The sequence below is a fragment of the Vitis riparia genome, chromosome 7 (genome assembly GCF_004353265.1).
Source record: "Vitis riparia cultivar Riparia Gloire de Montpellier isolate 1030 chromosome 7, EGFV_Vit.rip_1.0, whole genome shotgun sequence".
In the NCBI taxonomy this organism is placed as follows: domain Eukaryota; kingdom Viridiplantae; phylum Streptophyta; class Magnoliopsida; order Vitales; family Vitaceae; genus Vitis; species Vitis riparia.
The window spans coordinates 8,368,781-8,384,522 of NC_048437.1; the positions used below are offsets into that span (position 1 = coordinate 8,368,781).

A 15,742-nucleotide genomic window follows, 5' to 3' on the forward strand; every position below is an offset into this window, starting at 1 on the left:
TGAGAACAATTTATTTTTAAACTTTAAATAGTTTGTTTTTTATATTTTTTTCATGACTTATATAATATGCATTCCAATTTTTGCAATAATTTAAAATGCTTGAGTTGTTTTGGCATGGTGGCATCAACATCATTATATATATCGATTAAGAGGGTGTTTTTTTTACTTTTTAATTGAAAGTAATTTGCTTGGTTTTTTAATTTTTTTCTTAAAGTAATTTGCTTTTAAACTTTAATTTCTAAATGGAAAAAGGAACATGTTATATATATATATATATATAAAATAAAAAATTAAGTAATTAAATACTAATTTTTTGTACCTTTACCATGAATATTATTCCCTTTCACCTTTTCTTTCTACAATAAGAGTGGATCAAATAAGTTTAAAATAGGGAAATTAATACAAGTACAAAAAATATTTGAAAAAAATAAAAAGGAAAAAATAAAAGAAAAAATTAAGTAATTAAAAACTAAGTTTAAAAAATTAAGAAAGAGATTGTTATGCCTTTAAAATAAATATTACTCCCTCAAAATAGATGATGTTTGTTCTTAAGAGATCTTTTCTCAAATTTTAAATAATTTATTTTTGTATAAAAAAGATAGAAAAATTAGTATTTGACAATAAACTATATAAGTTTAAAAGTATAATGTTTAAAAAGGAAAGTAGCAAATACTCTAAAAAAATTATATTTGAAAAAAAAATTAAAAAACATAAGGAATATATTAAATTAAAGAATTAAGTAATTAAAAATAAAAATTTTAAAATCAAGAATATATCTTTTGACCTTTATGGTGAGCATTAATTTCTCAAAATAGATGTTTGTCCAAAAAAATTGTCCATCATAATAAAAATACAACTAAAAATCATCAAAATAATATTTAAGTACTTTTATGGGATAAAACTATTGATGAACACGTATGGATCTTCTCATGGGTTAAGATAATATTTAAGGAGGTTCCCAGAACCATTAGTGCCCTTTAATAATGAAATAATTAATATTGGTATCATATGTAACTTTCATGCAATTACAAAATCTCACCAAAAGTATAAAAAAATAAAAAAAACAAAAAAAAACCAACCCATGTATAGTTTGGCATTAGTCTACATGCACAACACGTGGAGAAAGAGAGGAGGAATTTTGGGGTCTAGCATGTGGGAAGTAACAGCAAAGCCATATTCTTGTAAACTTGTGTGGAAGAAGATCATTGAGAAGCAACCAGAAAAAGAAATATATTCGTGCACGAAGCGTAATTAATTTGAGAATACAGAGATAGAATATGATTCCCAGCATTTGTATGTGGGGTATAGCATGAAACCATTGATTATGAGTCATGTGGAGGAGTAAGAACATGAAGTGCTAATGTGCAAGCGATATAAACAGCCAAATTGAACCTCTAATTGTGGCTATATCATTAAAGATAGCTGTCTTATTTAAAATTAATCTTCCTTTTTCTGAATCAAAATGGCTACGAGTTTCGGAAAAGGAAGGATGGTAACGGTGTTGAGCATAGATGGAGGGGGCGTTAGGGGGATTATTCCTGGCACCCTTCTTGCCTTTCTTGAATCCAAGCTTCAGGTACTCTTGACAAGTGGTTTAACATGGAGGGGATGCAATCTTTTATTTTTCTTAGTTTTTGTCGTTTTCACCATTGACATTTGCTTCCCAGGAACTTGATGGAGGCGATGCAAGAATTGCAGATTACTTTGACGTGATCGCAGGAACAAGCACTGGTGGGCTGGTGACCGCCATGCTTACAGCTCCCAACAAGGACAATCGCCCTATGTTTGCAGCAAAGGACATCAACAGCTTCTACTTAGACCACTGCCCCGAGATCTTCCCTCAGAACAGGTATATCATTCATTCATACATGGCTTTTCACTTTTGAGGTCATGTTCTTGTTTGATCTGCAAGTATGGGTAAAGGACGTCCGTCGCTTTGGGTAGACAAAACTGAAGAAATTGTGGTTTGATTGATGTGTCCCTCAAACTGCAGGCGCATAAGCTTCGGGAAGTCAACCATCAGTCGGTTTGGTAGTTTGATTGACGCAGTCAGGGGGCCAAAGTACAATGGGAAGTACTTGCAGTCGTTGACAGTTAATCTACTAGATAAAGTTTACCTCAAGCAGACCCTAACAAATGTTGTCATACCAACTTTTGACATCAAGCTCCTTCAGCCAGTAATCTTTACAACCGATGAGGTATGGTACTAGTAATTACCCGGCAGAAACATTTACCAAATTCTTCATTCTTAGCCACGAAATGCTAAGTTTCCTTCTAAACATCTGTACAGGCAAAGGTGAATGTTGCCAAGAATGCTAGACTATCAGATATCTGCATCAGTACCTCCGCAGCTCCCACTTATCTCCCAGCACATTACTTTGAGACAAAAGAGGCCAATGGAAAGACTCGCAGTTTTAATCTCATTGATGGTGGGGTTGCAGCTAATAATCCAGTAAGTAGCTTATTGGACAAAAATCGTGATCATTTTGGATGTCTAATGATCGGTATTTGCAAACGTATCTGTTGGTGAAAAGATAACAAAGGACAAATCTTACTAACTCCACAGACACTAGTGGCCATGAGCCACATTTCCAAAGAGATCTTGATGGATAACACCCAGTTCATTGAGATGAAACCAATGGACAGCAAGAGCATGTTAGTTTTATCTTTGGGAACCGGTGCACCCAAGCATGAAGAGAAGTACAGTGCAGCCGAAGCTTCCAGATGGGGCTTACACAGATGGGCATATAACAATGGCGCCACACCTTTGCTAGACATTTTCAGCCATGCAAGCTCTGATATGGTTGATATTCATGTTTCCACCGTCTTCCAGTCACTCGGCTGTGAGAAAAACTACCTCCGCATTCAGGTATGTACCAAGGAATAATTTTTCACTCATCTCTTCTAAATTATTTCCATTACCACCATCCAGTGGTTCTAATATCATGGCGATGGATAAACAGGATGACACATTGATAGGTGAAGAATCATCTGTAGATGTTGCAACCACTGAAAATCTACAAAGGCTTGGAGAGATTGGGAAGGAGCTGCTAGCAAAACCGTTGTCAAGGGTAAACTTAGAGACTGGCAGGCATGAGCAACTCGAGGGAGAGGGAACCAACCAGGAAGCGCTCACTCAATTCGCCAAGATGCTCTCTGAAGAAAGGAAGTTCAGGCAAGTGACTAGGTAAAAGTTGTACCGAGGGATTTGCTTTTCACTGATATATAATATTCGCTCCTTACCAGGAAGAAGGAATAAAGATAGCAATTAATTATAGCTTCCTTCTCCTTTGGAATATGGAATTTGTTCTCGTTCTTGTGATCCATCCATTAGCGTGGCCCGGGGACTGTTGAAGAATTCTCACTTTCTTGTTTGTCAATGGACTGGCTTGAGGCATATAGTCATCAGCAAGCATCCTCATCACAAAGTGGTGAAGCATTCACATGGATTGATGTCCATGGGAATGCTGCTTTATTAATCATTTGAACAACCAATATGGCCTCCTTGTTCTAAGTTGATTTGGACACCTTCAAACGAATTTCTAGATTCATATTACTGCATGCTCACTTATCCATACTCTGGGTCAAATTAAGTACCATGTGAACATCGATCCAAGGTTCAAAGGAAAGGAAGTTTTTCAAGCAAATAATTTTTGTGTAAAATAAAAAGGCAAAAGGGACTGTAGTGAGGTTTGTGACAAAAAAAAATAAAATAAAATAAAATCTAAAGGGCATTTTTTTTAAATATAATAATTTGAAAATTATTTTCAAATTTATCATATTTTTTAAAGAATCAATAAAAAGTCATCTTTTTGAAAAGACAATATCGGTTTAAAATTTAAAATTTATTGATAAAATTCTTTTTTTAAAAAGATAACTTCAATTTTTATGAGTCAAAATATTTTTACAACATCCATATTTTTAAATAATTTTTTTTAATGAAATTGTATAAATATCAAATGCCTACTAGAGAGCGCAGTGGACTTATAAAAGGTACCATGGTTGGGCTCGAGACCCCACTAAACGACGAGCTTCAAAGCTACCATCAAATCCTGAAAGTGCCAGGATCAGAAAGGGAAAAAGATAAAAAATAAAAAAAAGGAAAAAGGAAAAAGATAAAAAATAAAATGAATGAAAGATAAAAATGGTGAGGAAGTCAAGGCCAAAACAATGATCAACCAAATAACCCTGGCCTTGGCTAGCTGTTGTCTGCTCAATGAAATGGCAAAAAATTGACCCGTGGGCTGGACTTTGAACCTTCCAAAATATTAGGTTTGTAGAAAGATGGATAGACTCAAGCTGCGGGCGGCTAATCGATGAGAAAAATTTAAGTCCCCACCTAACCTATGACATAACATCCTCGTGACAAATGTGCCGGTTTTAATGGCTGGTTACTTCTTGTGCCCTCATTCGGATAAAATCTTCCCTCTTTTATGATTCAAATGAGAGTTGTATTTAAATTCTTTTACAGAAAGAACAAAAGTGGCACTAGAAAACAGCTCCGATATCTATGAAACATGATTAAGAATGATGGCACCAAATGTTGTTTATGCAAGTTGATGGGGAGGTTAGTTAGAATTTGGAATGATTGTGTTTGTCAGGGTGTGTGAATATCCATATATTACGTAACAGGGTGCATGAACGATTGGAGACCTGTGGATGAGCATAAAAAATGATAGTTTATAATAAAGCAGCCGCAGACCAAGTCTCAAGAAACTATGGCATGCATTCAATGGAGATCAGACGTGGGATTCGGCCAGATCAACAAAGGTGTGCCTACGATTAACAAAGATATAAATGTACACAAATATATCCGGTATACGTAACAGCAAATGCATCACGTGCTGCCATCTGAAATTCTTGGTATAATTACCTGAGTCGAACCTCTTGGCGATCAATACAGAAACCACAGCCCTCTTGATTGAAATTAGCTTGCCAGGCGACACTTCATTTTGTAGTGACTCTTTGGTATTTGAATCAAAATGGTTAGCAGCTGCACACAAGGAAGGATGGCGACGGTGTTGAGCATAGATGGAGGTGGCATTAGGGGTATTATTCCTGGAACCCTTCTCGCCTTTCTTGAATCCAATCTTCAGGTACTCCGTCAACCATATGTAGCCTTTTTCTTCTTCTCTTTTGTTCTCTTCTTTGCTGGCATTTATTTCTTATTTTGTTCATCTGTGACTGTTAGGAACTGGATGGTGCCAATGCAAGAATTGCAGATTATTTTGACATAATTGCAGGAACAAGCACAGGTGGGCTGGTGACCAGCATGCTTACAGCTCCCAACAAGGACAATCGCCCGATCTATGCTGCAAAAGACATCAATAACTTCTACTTAGAGCACTGCCCCAAAATCTTTCCTCAGAACAGGTGAATCTTTCATGGGACTTCATCAAAATGACCTCTTGTTTGTACTAAAAAGAGTTGTTGGTGATACAAGTTCATATGCTTTCCATCGTTGAGTACCCAAAAGTAATGGATGTTCCTATGGTATCAGCGCGAAACCAAACACAAGTGTGTCCGGTGCAACAGGGCCAAAGTACGATGGAAAGTATCTAAGGTCATTGACAGATGAGTTACTGGGTGACCTTACCCTCAAGCAGACCTTAACAAATGTTGTCATACCAACTTTCGACATCAAGCTCCTTCAGCCAATAATCTTCTCAACCAAGGATGTATGATTCTAGCGATTATCCAGAAAAAATTTACTAAATCTTCCGATTCTTGAACTCAAATGCTAGGTTCTCCATTTTTTTTAATAAATTTTGAATTTGTGCAGGCAAGGACAAACGTAGCCAAAAATGCCCGATTATCAGATGTCTGCATTGGTACTTCTGCTGCTCCCACCTATCTCCCAGCACATTACTTCGAGACCAGGGATTCCAGTGGAAAGACTCGCAGTTTTAATCTCATTGATGGTGGGGTTGCAGCTAATAATCCTGTAAGTTTTTTTTAAAAAGAACTAAGCATTTTCTGTGGTGCATCATTTGCAAATTGGATCACACCATCTGTATTATCTGTTGGAAATAAATAGAACCATTTTTAATCACTCCACAGACACTGATGGCCATTAGCCAAGTTACCAAAGAGATCATCTTAATGCACAACTCTCAGTCTGAGGAGATAAACCCAATGGACCCCAAGAGGATGCTGGTCTTATCATTGGGCACCGGAGCACCCAAGCTGGAAGAGAAGTATAATGCAGACACAGCTTCTAGCTGGGGTCCACTTGAATGGCTACTTGACAATGGCGCCACACCATTGTTAGATATTTATGGCCATGCAAGCTCTGATATGGTTGATATTCATGTTTCCACGCTGTTCCAATCCCGGCGCTGCCAGAAAAACTACCTTCGTATTCAGGTAACAGGGTCTATACTTTTTCTCATTCAATTTATTTCACCACCATGGAGCGTTTTCACTAATATATGGGAGGTGGATGCACAGGATGATACGTTGACCGGTGACGCGTCACCTGTGGATATTGCGACCGTTGAGAATCTGGAAAGGCTAGAGCAGATTGGAAAGGAGCTACTAGAGAAACCGGTGTCAAGGGTGAATTTGGAGACGGGCAAGTATGAGGAACTTGTGGGAGAGGGCACCAATAGAGGAGCTCTTGCCCAATTCGCCATGCTGCTCTCTCATCAGAGGAAGCTTCGGCAAGCCATGTGAAACTTTCAAAAGTGTTCCTAGAAGGGCTTTAGTATTGATCTCTCAAAATGTTTGTTCCAATATTAATTCTTTGGAAAAATACTGGAAGAATGAAAAAGGCAGAACTTGTAGTTAATTTTTAAATTTAGTGTGATGGATAGGGCTCTTTCCTTTTTGTCCATTGCACGCCATAGCTGGATGCTTTGGAATGGCAGTGGGATGGGCATAGAATGAAGCTTTATTAATCAATCAAGCCTACCCCCAAGTTGATTGGGCAATTTTTAACCTGTTTTGGTTTTATACTTGAGTTCAATGATTATCATGATTATTTCTGTGCTAATCACGGTTAAACCAAATTCATCAACCCGCTCACACTAACCATAGTTAAATGGTCTTGGCAAGAAATCTTCCAGGCATTAAAGTGAGTCCGCGGCTGCTGACGGAACTTTGACTGGACATTTGGGATTAATTTAGTATCCGCACAAGCCATTGGCCAACCATAAGGACTTCAATGGGTCAACTCTGTTATGTTGCCACTTCAGCAACCAACCAAGCCCATCTGTCTACGTGAGAATCAAGTTGGGTTATCACTATGGTCATCATCCATGGCCAGGTTCACTATAACATCAAGAAATGGGGCTCGACTTAGGTGCCCTTGCTTGCATTCCTACATATTCACCGGGTACAACATGACTTTGAATCATCAAGTCATAGTTTCCATTAAAATAGGAAAATGCCATTCAATGAACAGAACAGGGGAGCTGACCAAATCAACAAAGGTGTGCCTCTGGTTAAAAGGAACACATATATATTCACAAAGATACAACTTAATGAAAGGGTAACTAATAGGGCGTCGCCCATGTGCTGCCTCCTCAAGTTGTTGTTATAAATACTTCAGAGTTGAACCTCTAGGACATGTGACATAGATAAAGACAGCTCTTCTAATTGAAATTAATTTGCCAGGACACACTTCATATGGTAAAAGAATCTCTTTGAATCCAAATGGCTACCAGGTCTGCCAAAGGTAGGTGGCATTAGGGGCATTCTTCCTGCCACCATCCTAGCCTTTCTTGAATCCAATCTTCAGGTGTTGTATCACCTTTTCTTCCTCTCTATTGTTGTGTTCATTATTAATTGACATTATTTCTTATTTTGTTCATCCATGATTCCTAGGACCTTGATGGGGCCAATGCAAGAATTGCAGATTATTTTGACACAATTGCAGGAACAAGCACAGGTGGGCTGTGGTGGTCATCATGCTTACAGCTCGCAACAAGGACAACCGCCCATATATGCAGCTAAGGACATTAGCAATTTCTAGTTACAGCACTGCCCCAAGATCTTCCCTCAGAAAAGATGAATCTTTCATGGGAATTCAAAACATCTATATTGGAAAGGATGTGTAGTATACCATATAAAATTTATTAAGTGCTCACAACTATGGAGCTTTTCATATTGATGGATGTTTGGAAGTGCCTGAGATCATAGACAAATAAACTATATACTAGCATGGTTCAAAGTCGCGGTATCGGTCATTAACTCGGACGGTCCCGAGACACATTGGCATCGGTGTCTCGACTCGGTATCGGATGATACGCAAAATATAATAATTAATTTAAAAAAAAAAATTACAAAAAATATTATAAAAAAATTTAGAAAAATAAATATAATTAAATAGGTTTAAAAGATTATAAAATAAAATTTATTTCACATTTAACATTATTTAAACAATTATAAAGCCTTTGCAGAAAGCAATTTATAATAATAATAAAAATTTAAATTATTTTATTTCACATATAATAATATTTTTACTAAAATACATAACTCAATCATCATTTCCATTTTAATTTTGCTTAAATGATTTTAATAATATTAATATAATAACAAATTAAATGGTTTGAATAGATTGTTAATAAGAAATTAATACACCAAATATGCTATCATTACCATATAAAATAATGCACTACATATCATTTATATCACACCATTAATATATGAAACAGTAAATCATTATCATATGAAATAATAATTTAAAAAATCAGTTAATATATTATGAATATCCTTTCTCCAAATACCCAATTCACACCTACGACCCTTTTTTCAATATCACCAAACCACTCACAGGACTCACCCACACTACGGTGAGATAGGGCCAAAAAAGCAGAGAGAGAAAGGCAATTACAACTGTTGTTGTATTCCCAACGGCACCACCAAAGGCGCTCCACATCCATTCTGCAATTAGTGATGCCCTCAACCTCCTTTTCTTATACATCTACAACACTCATGGTTAGACCGATGTCTTTCTTCTTTTTCATAATGGGTCATGGGTCTTGGTTGTTGAAAAGTTTTTCCTTTTGAAGGCAATATATGATTTTTCAAAGGTTTTTTAGGTTTAGATCTCAATTGTTGTTCATTTGCTATGATTTCGAAGTGAAAAAAGGATTTCTTTTGGTAACTCGGAAGGTTCGACCTAGTCAACTCGGAATCCTAGATCGAGTCAATCAAGACTAAAACAATTCTTGATTTGAGTTTGAGTTTTAGATCATATCGGATATCAGGTATCAGACTCGATCGATACTTTGAACCGTGTGTACTAGGCGATCTCACTTGCAAACAGTCATTAACAAACATTGTCATACCAACTTTTGACATTAATAGGCAAAGATTATGGAGGAAATTTTACCATGTTCTGAAATTCTTAGCTAATTTCAACCCATTCAGGGCGAACATCTCAAACAACCTAATTTCAAATCCTCAGTCCATGATCCATCAGAGCCCTGCCGTATCACTTGCATGCCAAACCAACAGGTACGACAACCCTTCACAAACTCATCCGATATAAACAAGGGACACTTGATAATTTGAAATAACTTTCTATTCTATATTTATTTTTTCACCTAACATTTTTCGGAACATCCGCCCAACAAGGGACATTACCCATTAAAATAAAACAGAAGCAACAATACATTAGAGAAAGTAAATCGATAGGTTTCCAAGTTCAGACTACACTAAAGCTTTTACAGAACTTGGCAGAAAACATGCAAATGGAGTCACACGCTGAAGCAAAAAGGGAGAGCTATTTGTACCGGGCAAGAGAATCGGGGAGTAATAGCCATGAATTGGAGGCCAAGAGGGCAGAATTAACCAAGACCAAGGAAGAACTCGAGAGATCAAAAGACAGAGCAACACAATCATGGCTAGACTCCAAACCACTGATTGACGAGCTTGAAAAACTAAAATCAGGCCTTGAAAGTGCTAAGAACCGATCTTCAATGTCTAATATTGTCATCTCTGATCTCCAATCACAGTTTGAGAGCGTTAACATGAGCATCAAACTGAGGAAGAAAGAAGAAGTCAAGGCCAAAATGAAGACCACTGAGATATACCTGGCCTTGGATCAAACACGAGAAGAGATGGAAAGCCTCAAGCTGGAAACAGATGAAGAGCGGCGAGCAAGATCAAAACTCAAACAAGTCCTGCGGCTGAAGAGGCAGCGCCTTCGGACATTGCAACTCACACTTCGAGCCATACGAATAGAAACTGAAGCTTTCGGTGCATCGGCAGCTGAAGCACTTCATCACATCAAGCGTTCAGAAATGGATGATACCAAAATACAACTCATTCACGAAGAGTATCAAGCGTTAACAAGAAGGGCTAAAGAAGAAAAATCTCTTGCGGATTGGCGAGTTTCAGTGTCTATGGAGCAGAAGCTTGTTGCCGAGGCAAGGCGAAACTCAGCATCGAGAAGATTGAAGCAACTGCATTCACACAACAGATCAAGGAGGGGAATGGGAGAGGAAAATATAACCAGAGATGGAAATATAATAGCAGAGGAGGAAGAACAAGATCTGATGATCATGGCTGAAACACAAAAGGTCAACAACAAACAGATTGCTTTCTCCCCAGCTCGAGCTAGAGTGATAGCTGAGTCTACTCGCAGGAACCCACCACGACAGTTTGAAAGATCAAAAAGTAATAACAGATTGGACGAGAAGAAGAAGAAGAAGAAGAAGAAGAAACCATCAATTTTTCAACAAATAAAAAGCTTTCTTTTACTGAAAATAACAAGTTTGTTTGGATGATTTCAGATGGGCTGATTCATACCAATCTAGTTTCAGCCAGCAAAGAAAAGCTAAACTCAAGCCTGACAAAAAATGGAAGCATTTGGTACAAAATTGGTTCAAGCTTGAGCTCCTTGTAATTTCATTCTCTCAAGGGATCCGTTAGCCTTCTACCCTTCAACAAAAACTGCATTACAAACAAACCCTATTAGCTGAAGAAAATAAATTAAGCTCTTGTGTACTCCTCCTGCTCGGAACTTAGAACTGATTTTGATGATTGTACCCATCTAAATGAAGTAGACACATGCCTTTGCCCCTGTTTGTAGAAGCTAAAAAATCTAGCAATAGCATAAACAAAAATCTAAGCTCTATTTTGTATAGTATCAACAAATAAATGTATTGGATTTAACCACTTAATATCACATATATTGATTATATATGATAAAAATAACATAGAATAAAATAAATATTAAAAAAAAAATCCAGCAAACAGCACCATTCGTTAAGGATTTGTCAACGTTACCTTGTAAATCAATAAAGAAAATACAGTTGGTTTGGAGGACGATGAATTAGTGGGTTAAGTTGGAAGTCCTGAAGTCCTCTGATTTATTTCCCAGAAAAAGAAAAAAAAAACGTCATTCCAATCATCTGCTAATGAAAATGGTTTCTTTGGCTTAATGGTAGTAACTGAATGGGTGCACTGAAAAGCTCTGGCTTATGCCTTTGTAAGTGTCAGTGAAGCCGTTTAGTGTTCCAACTGATAAGTTTATGAAGTATTTCTCCATGTGCATCATTTTAACTTAATTGGCTATTGAGAAGAAAAATATGGATACATCAACCTCCATAGAAATACCCACAACTTAATGGCAACATTATTCAAACCATCCTCTAACTTCCCTTTCTGGCATAGAAATTGAATTCATGCTTTCCAACATGTAGAATCGCAACAATCATCAGATAACAGCTAAGATTTATCAATCAGCTCATTATAGGACCGTGACTTGTGTTTGTTAATAGTCCAATCCCCAAACTCCATATTTGTTTTTGATTTTATATAAAGCCAAGCATGGGACTTAACCTTGAGAAGCTACAAGGTTCCATTTCTCACACTTTCTTATTCATGGATTAGATTCAAGCCAGTGGCAATATGTTACGGAGCTGCATTCCGTTCTCAAATTAAGCCTTGGATGCCATTTCTTTCATATTACATGCGTAGGTATATATCTAGTTCACCACTCTACAGTTTTTCCTTATCTCTCCATCATGTCCAGTAAGTACACCAATGTAGCTCATCTTCACCATTGATGTTTTGAAAGCCGAGGCAAAAAGAAAGGGAAGCCTGTTGTACAACATAACCATGGGAGCAGTTCTGTTGTCCCCCATAAGAGCTTGGTCTGACTGAAGAAGTCCAGAGTTGTTCACAAGGTTCCTATAGTAGACATTATCAAACTTGTTGGTAGTAACTGAATCTAAAGGAGCCAAGTTGGTGTTGGAATCAGCTTGATTTGGGCAAATTTGCTGCAAGCTCTGCAGGAGTGATGCATCTAGTGTTGGATCAGGATTACCAGTGTTATCGAAGTTGAACAGCCTTGATTTGAATGTGAAGCATTGAGCAAAGCCAATAGTGTGTGCGCCTGTATGGAACAAGTAGAAAAATGCATGGATAAAGTTCTTTTGAAATCAACTCCTTATGAACCTACTGTGTCATGGAATTTCTTTGATACGAATAGAGTTCATTATGCAACTTAATTGAGACTTCCTATATATATATATGTGTGTGTGTGTGTGTGTGTGTGGGCGCGCAGAAGAAGAAAAAGATGATGAATATATCCAGAGAAGTTCATTTCTCATCCTTCAGACAGAAGTTCAAAAGAAATGAACATGGTTTGTCGGTAGCAAACCTGAGAGCACAACCACATCCTTCAATGTAAGACCCTTGGAAGTAAATTTTGCAGTGATATTTTCTAAGGGCTCGATAGGAGATGGGAGCTGCTCATTGGCCGCAGTCTCATTGGCTGTTAGGCCATCTCGACGACCCATGGCTACAGGCCAAAAAGGCCCTCCAACCTGAGAAAGAGTACACAAAAAATATTACTAGAAACACAAGAAGAGTGAGAGAAACGGTAGTATGTGGTAGTTACAAGCTTTAAATAGAAATGCAACATGGTGGAATTCCTTACAAGATAAATAGCCTCTCTAACTGCAAGAGTCAGTATATCAGCACAAGAAACAGTGGATGGGCAAGCTCTCTCCACATCAGCCTTGATTGCATCAATGACCTCAAAACCTCTAGCCGAATTTCGATTAGGTAATGCATTTTTCTCCCCCTTGAATGCACTGGATTCATCCAGTAATATGGACGCATCACAACCCTATGTACCAAATGGAGAAAAAAAAAAAAATTCAAGATCAGTTTCTATAGATGAGAAGTTTTGAATACTAAAATTTCTAGCTAATATCATGTCCATCCCGATTAATTATATGAACCTACAATTACTACTGTTTCCTACAATGCAAAGCACCTCACTGTTTTTTTATTTCCATTTTGTTGGGGGGTAGGGCGTCAAGTGTTATGGGAAGTAGGTTCAACAGTTTGCTAATGGAGAAATTAAATCAAAGCAATAAGAAGCAACGTGACACACTATATTACATTGACAAAACAATCATGGAAGTGTAAGCGCAAAAGCGAGGCAGCCATCCTAGTCTCCTTCGCAACAGCTGATGCAACACCATTTCGAACAATCCCTGTCAGGTTAGGACAAGAGTAGTCATAGAAATTGTAATCAATCTGACCCGAGACACAATGACCCAGGAACAAGAGGCAGAACAGGGGAACAGTATAAAGTCTGTATGGGATGATTTCCATGTCTAGAAAGTGAATAAGACCATGTAACGGCTTACCAGTTTGATGATAATCAGTGTGCGCAAAAGCAATTTATATAGAAATGAGCAAGCCTGCAAAGGATAATGCAACTAGCACTTTTGATCAATTTCTATCAAGAGTGGCAGAGCCACTAGAGATGTCCCTTTCCGGTGAGTTTGGTAGAATCCCACATTTTCCTTAATGTTGAAAATTTTCAGTCCCACCACATGGGTTATATTACAATTGCTCTGAGTGGCAGGATGAGGTATGCCTCTAGAAAGGAAGATGGTGTCAATGGTGATTCAACTTTTCAGCCTTAAAGTTGACATGAATCTTCATCATATGGAGAAAAACTAGGCTTCAAAGGGATATTCTGAGTCTCTTTATGGACCAGATGCTTTCACATTGGAGATAAGTCATAGTAAGGAAGTTGGGGGCAGATTTTTTGGTCCAAAATCATAATTTTATACTGAAAGGTGCACATTAAATCAATCATATATCACATAGTGGATTAATTATAGGTAAGCACTAGACATTGGGGACTAGACTGATCTATCAAAATTTTCCACCACATCTCATGCCATGCAAGAAGGCACAAAATACCAGTACAGGTGAGTGGGAGTCAGTAGCAAAGTCGGAAAGCTAATGGACTTTGTGCAACTTTAAGCTAAGAAATAACACAAATACAATCCTTAAATTACTAACCCAACTTAATTTTTATGTACAAATCATCATTTGATCTATACAAGTCATATGACATTAAGGACGCATATTCAATGTCCCCAAAAAAATTGTCAAAAAGCAAAGAAGAAACAAGGCATAGCACATTGCAATTTGCTACCTAATTTCATTAAATTTAATAAAAAGCAGCCACATCTGAAAGCAGCATGTGCATTTATAGCATAAAAAACATCATCCAAAAACAAAAAGGCAAAGTATCATATGCACACAACCCTCCAGCCATTTATAAAATAAATTTGACATAGAAAAATTGGAAGTTGCTAACCAAATTAATTATATAGTGAGTAGTGGAATCCAGATGATAGAGCTTAATGGGTGCATGCCATGCGGGCAGTGATGAAGATAGATCCCCAACCACTAAAACCAGAAAGAGGGAGGTGGCCGATCACTTGATCAGCTAAGCTGGGAAACTTTAAGGGTTTAATTAAAAGTGATTAGATAATACCCACATTTGAAAAAACAATTTTCAGTATTGAAAATTACACATGATTTATTTTGACATTTTTAATCTTAAAACTTTTTCCTCCATGATGTGAAATAAGGGTTAGATATTATTGAATAGTAATTCTGTCTCTATATCATGTTTTAAAAAGATAGAGATCATTCTTCTAAATTTGCATTTTGAATACCCTTTTAGTCCAATACCCCAAGTCAAGGACTCAAGGGCTTCATCTATGACGTTGGGAAGCCAATCGAGGTTAGTGGCATCATAATTATCTTAATTGACCTAAAATCAGCTAAAAAAGCTGTGGTTTTAATAGTGAAAAATCCAAACCCTAGCCCAATCCCTCTTGTACATGTGACCTTCTTGGTGGAGAAGAGGATACCAAAAAATGATTCCTTTTCCATTGAAAAAGTTACAATCGAAATCTTTTTACCTTATTTAATGAAATAATTATTATATAATTTGAATGAGGATCCTACCACATCACCGAAGGTAATCGAAGTCTCTTAGTTTTAAATTTGGTTGGGCTGGTCATCTTCTTTTGTAAATTCAAAGGTCTTGAATATACTGTTCATATTCTCCATGGTACCTTTTAATGTGACCAATGATGATTTTTACAAAAATCTGAAATTATTAACATTTTCTTAAAATGGGGGATGCAGTCTAGAAATCACGGAAGCCAACAATAATCAGGCATGAATTTCTATGCACTTGCGGGCAACTTGGATGAAGAGCGAGTTCCAACAATTCACTTGAATGATGCGGATTGACCTATTCAATGAATCCATGAACCCATTTGTGTAGACTCTTTCATTTTCACAAAGTAAATAAAAACTAAATTTAATTTAACAAATCTGATCTTAATTCTTCATTTTCCAACCTTACCGGACTTTCAAAATCCAAAATAATCTGCTTTTTTTTTATTATTATTATTAATTACAATAGAACAAAGAAATTGATTTTCTTTCTATCCAAACA

The 15,742-nt window shown here is 37.0% G+C and overlaps 3 protein-coding genes across 3 annotated transcripts; 2 read left to right on the forward strand and 1 right to left on the reverse strand.

Annotated features, from left to right (window-relative positions):
- The first annotated feature begins 1,394 nt into the window (after nt 1-1,394).
- On the forward strand, nt 1,395-3,539 carry LOC117917738 (patatin-like protein 2). Its single transcript, XM_034834109.1, has 6 exons — nt 1,395-1,576; nt 1,668-1,849; nt 1,994-2,198; nt 2,291-2,452; nt 2,567-2,869; nt 2,964-3,539. Exons 1-6 carry the CDS (start codon nt 1,463-1,465, stop codon nt 3,189-3,191), a joined length of 1,194 nt encoding a protein of 397 aa, XP_034690000.1. The 5' UTR covers nt 1,395-1,462; the 3' UTR covers nt 3,192-3,539.
- A 1,320-nt stretch (nt 3,540-4,859) lies between these two features.
- LOC117917739 (patatin-like protein 2) lies at nt 4,860-6,937 on the forward strand. The gene is made up of 6 exons (XM_034834110.1): nt 4,860-5,096; nt 5,192-5,373; nt 5,501-5,678; nt 5,783-5,944; nt 6,061-6,366; nt 6,451-6,937. The coding sequence occupies exons 1-6, from the start codon at nt 4,983-4,985 to the stop codon at nt 6,673-6,675; spliced, it is 1,167 nt and encodes a 388-aa protein (XP_034690001.1). The 5' UTR covers nt 4,860-4,982; the 3' UTR covers nt 6,676-6,937.
- A 4,845-nt stretch (nt 6,938-11,782) lies between these two features.
- LOC117917858 (peroxidase 10-like) lies at nt 11,783-13,627 on the reverse strand. The gene is made up of 4 exons (XM_034834297.1): nt 13,366-13,627; nt 12,896-13,087; nt 12,617-12,782; nt 11,783-12,349 (listed from the first exon to the last, which is right to left on the reverse strand). Exons 1-4 carry the CDS (start codon nt 13,579-13,581, stop codon nt 11,940-11,942), a joined length of 984 nt encoding a protein of 327 aa, XP_034690188.1. The 5' UTR covers nt 13,582-13,627; the 3' UTR covers nt 11,783-11,939.
- Between the last annotated feature and the right edge of the window lie 2,115 nt (nt 13,628-15,742).

Excerpts from the sequence above, each read along its gene's own strand:
- LOC117917858 (XM_034834297.1), bottom strand. The coding sequence starts at position 13,581 with ATGGAAATCATCCCATACAGACTTTATACTGTTCCCCTGTTCTGCCTC. Across the intron at positions 13,088-13,365 it reads TCCATGATTGTTTTGTCAAT|GGTTGTGATGCGTCCATATT; the intron begins GTAATATAGTGT and ends TTTGGTACATAG. Across the intron at positions 12,350-12,616 it reads GGATGTGGTTGTGCTCTCAG|GCGCACACACTATTGGCTTT; the intron begins GTTTGCTACCGA and ends TGTTCCATACAG.
- LOC117917738 (XM_034834109.1), top strand. The coding sequence starts at position 1,463 with ATGGCTACGAGTTTCGGAAAAGGAAGGATGGTAACGGTGTTGAGCATA. Across the intron at positions 1,850-1,993 it reads GAGATCTTCCCTCAGAACAG|GCGCATAAGCTTCGGGAAGT; the intron begins GTATATCATTCA and ends CTCAAACTGCAG. Across the intron at positions 2,453-2,566 it reads GGGTTGCAGCTAATAATCCA|ACACTAGTGGCCATGAGCCA; the intron begins GTAAGTAGCTTA and ends CTAACTCCACAG.
- LOC117917739 (XM_034834110.1), top strand. The coding sequence starts at position 4,983 with ATGGTTAGCAGCTGCACACAAGGAAGGATGGCGACGGTGTTGAGCATA. Across the intron at positions 5,097-5,191 it reads TTCTTGAATCCAATCTTCAG|GAACTGGATGGTGCCAATGC; the intron begins GTACTCCGTCAA and ends TGTGACTGTTAG. Across the intron at positions 5,374-5,500 it reads AAAATCTTTCCTCAGAACAG|CGCGAAACCAAACACAAGTG; the intron begins GTGAATCTTTCA and ends CTATGGTATCAG.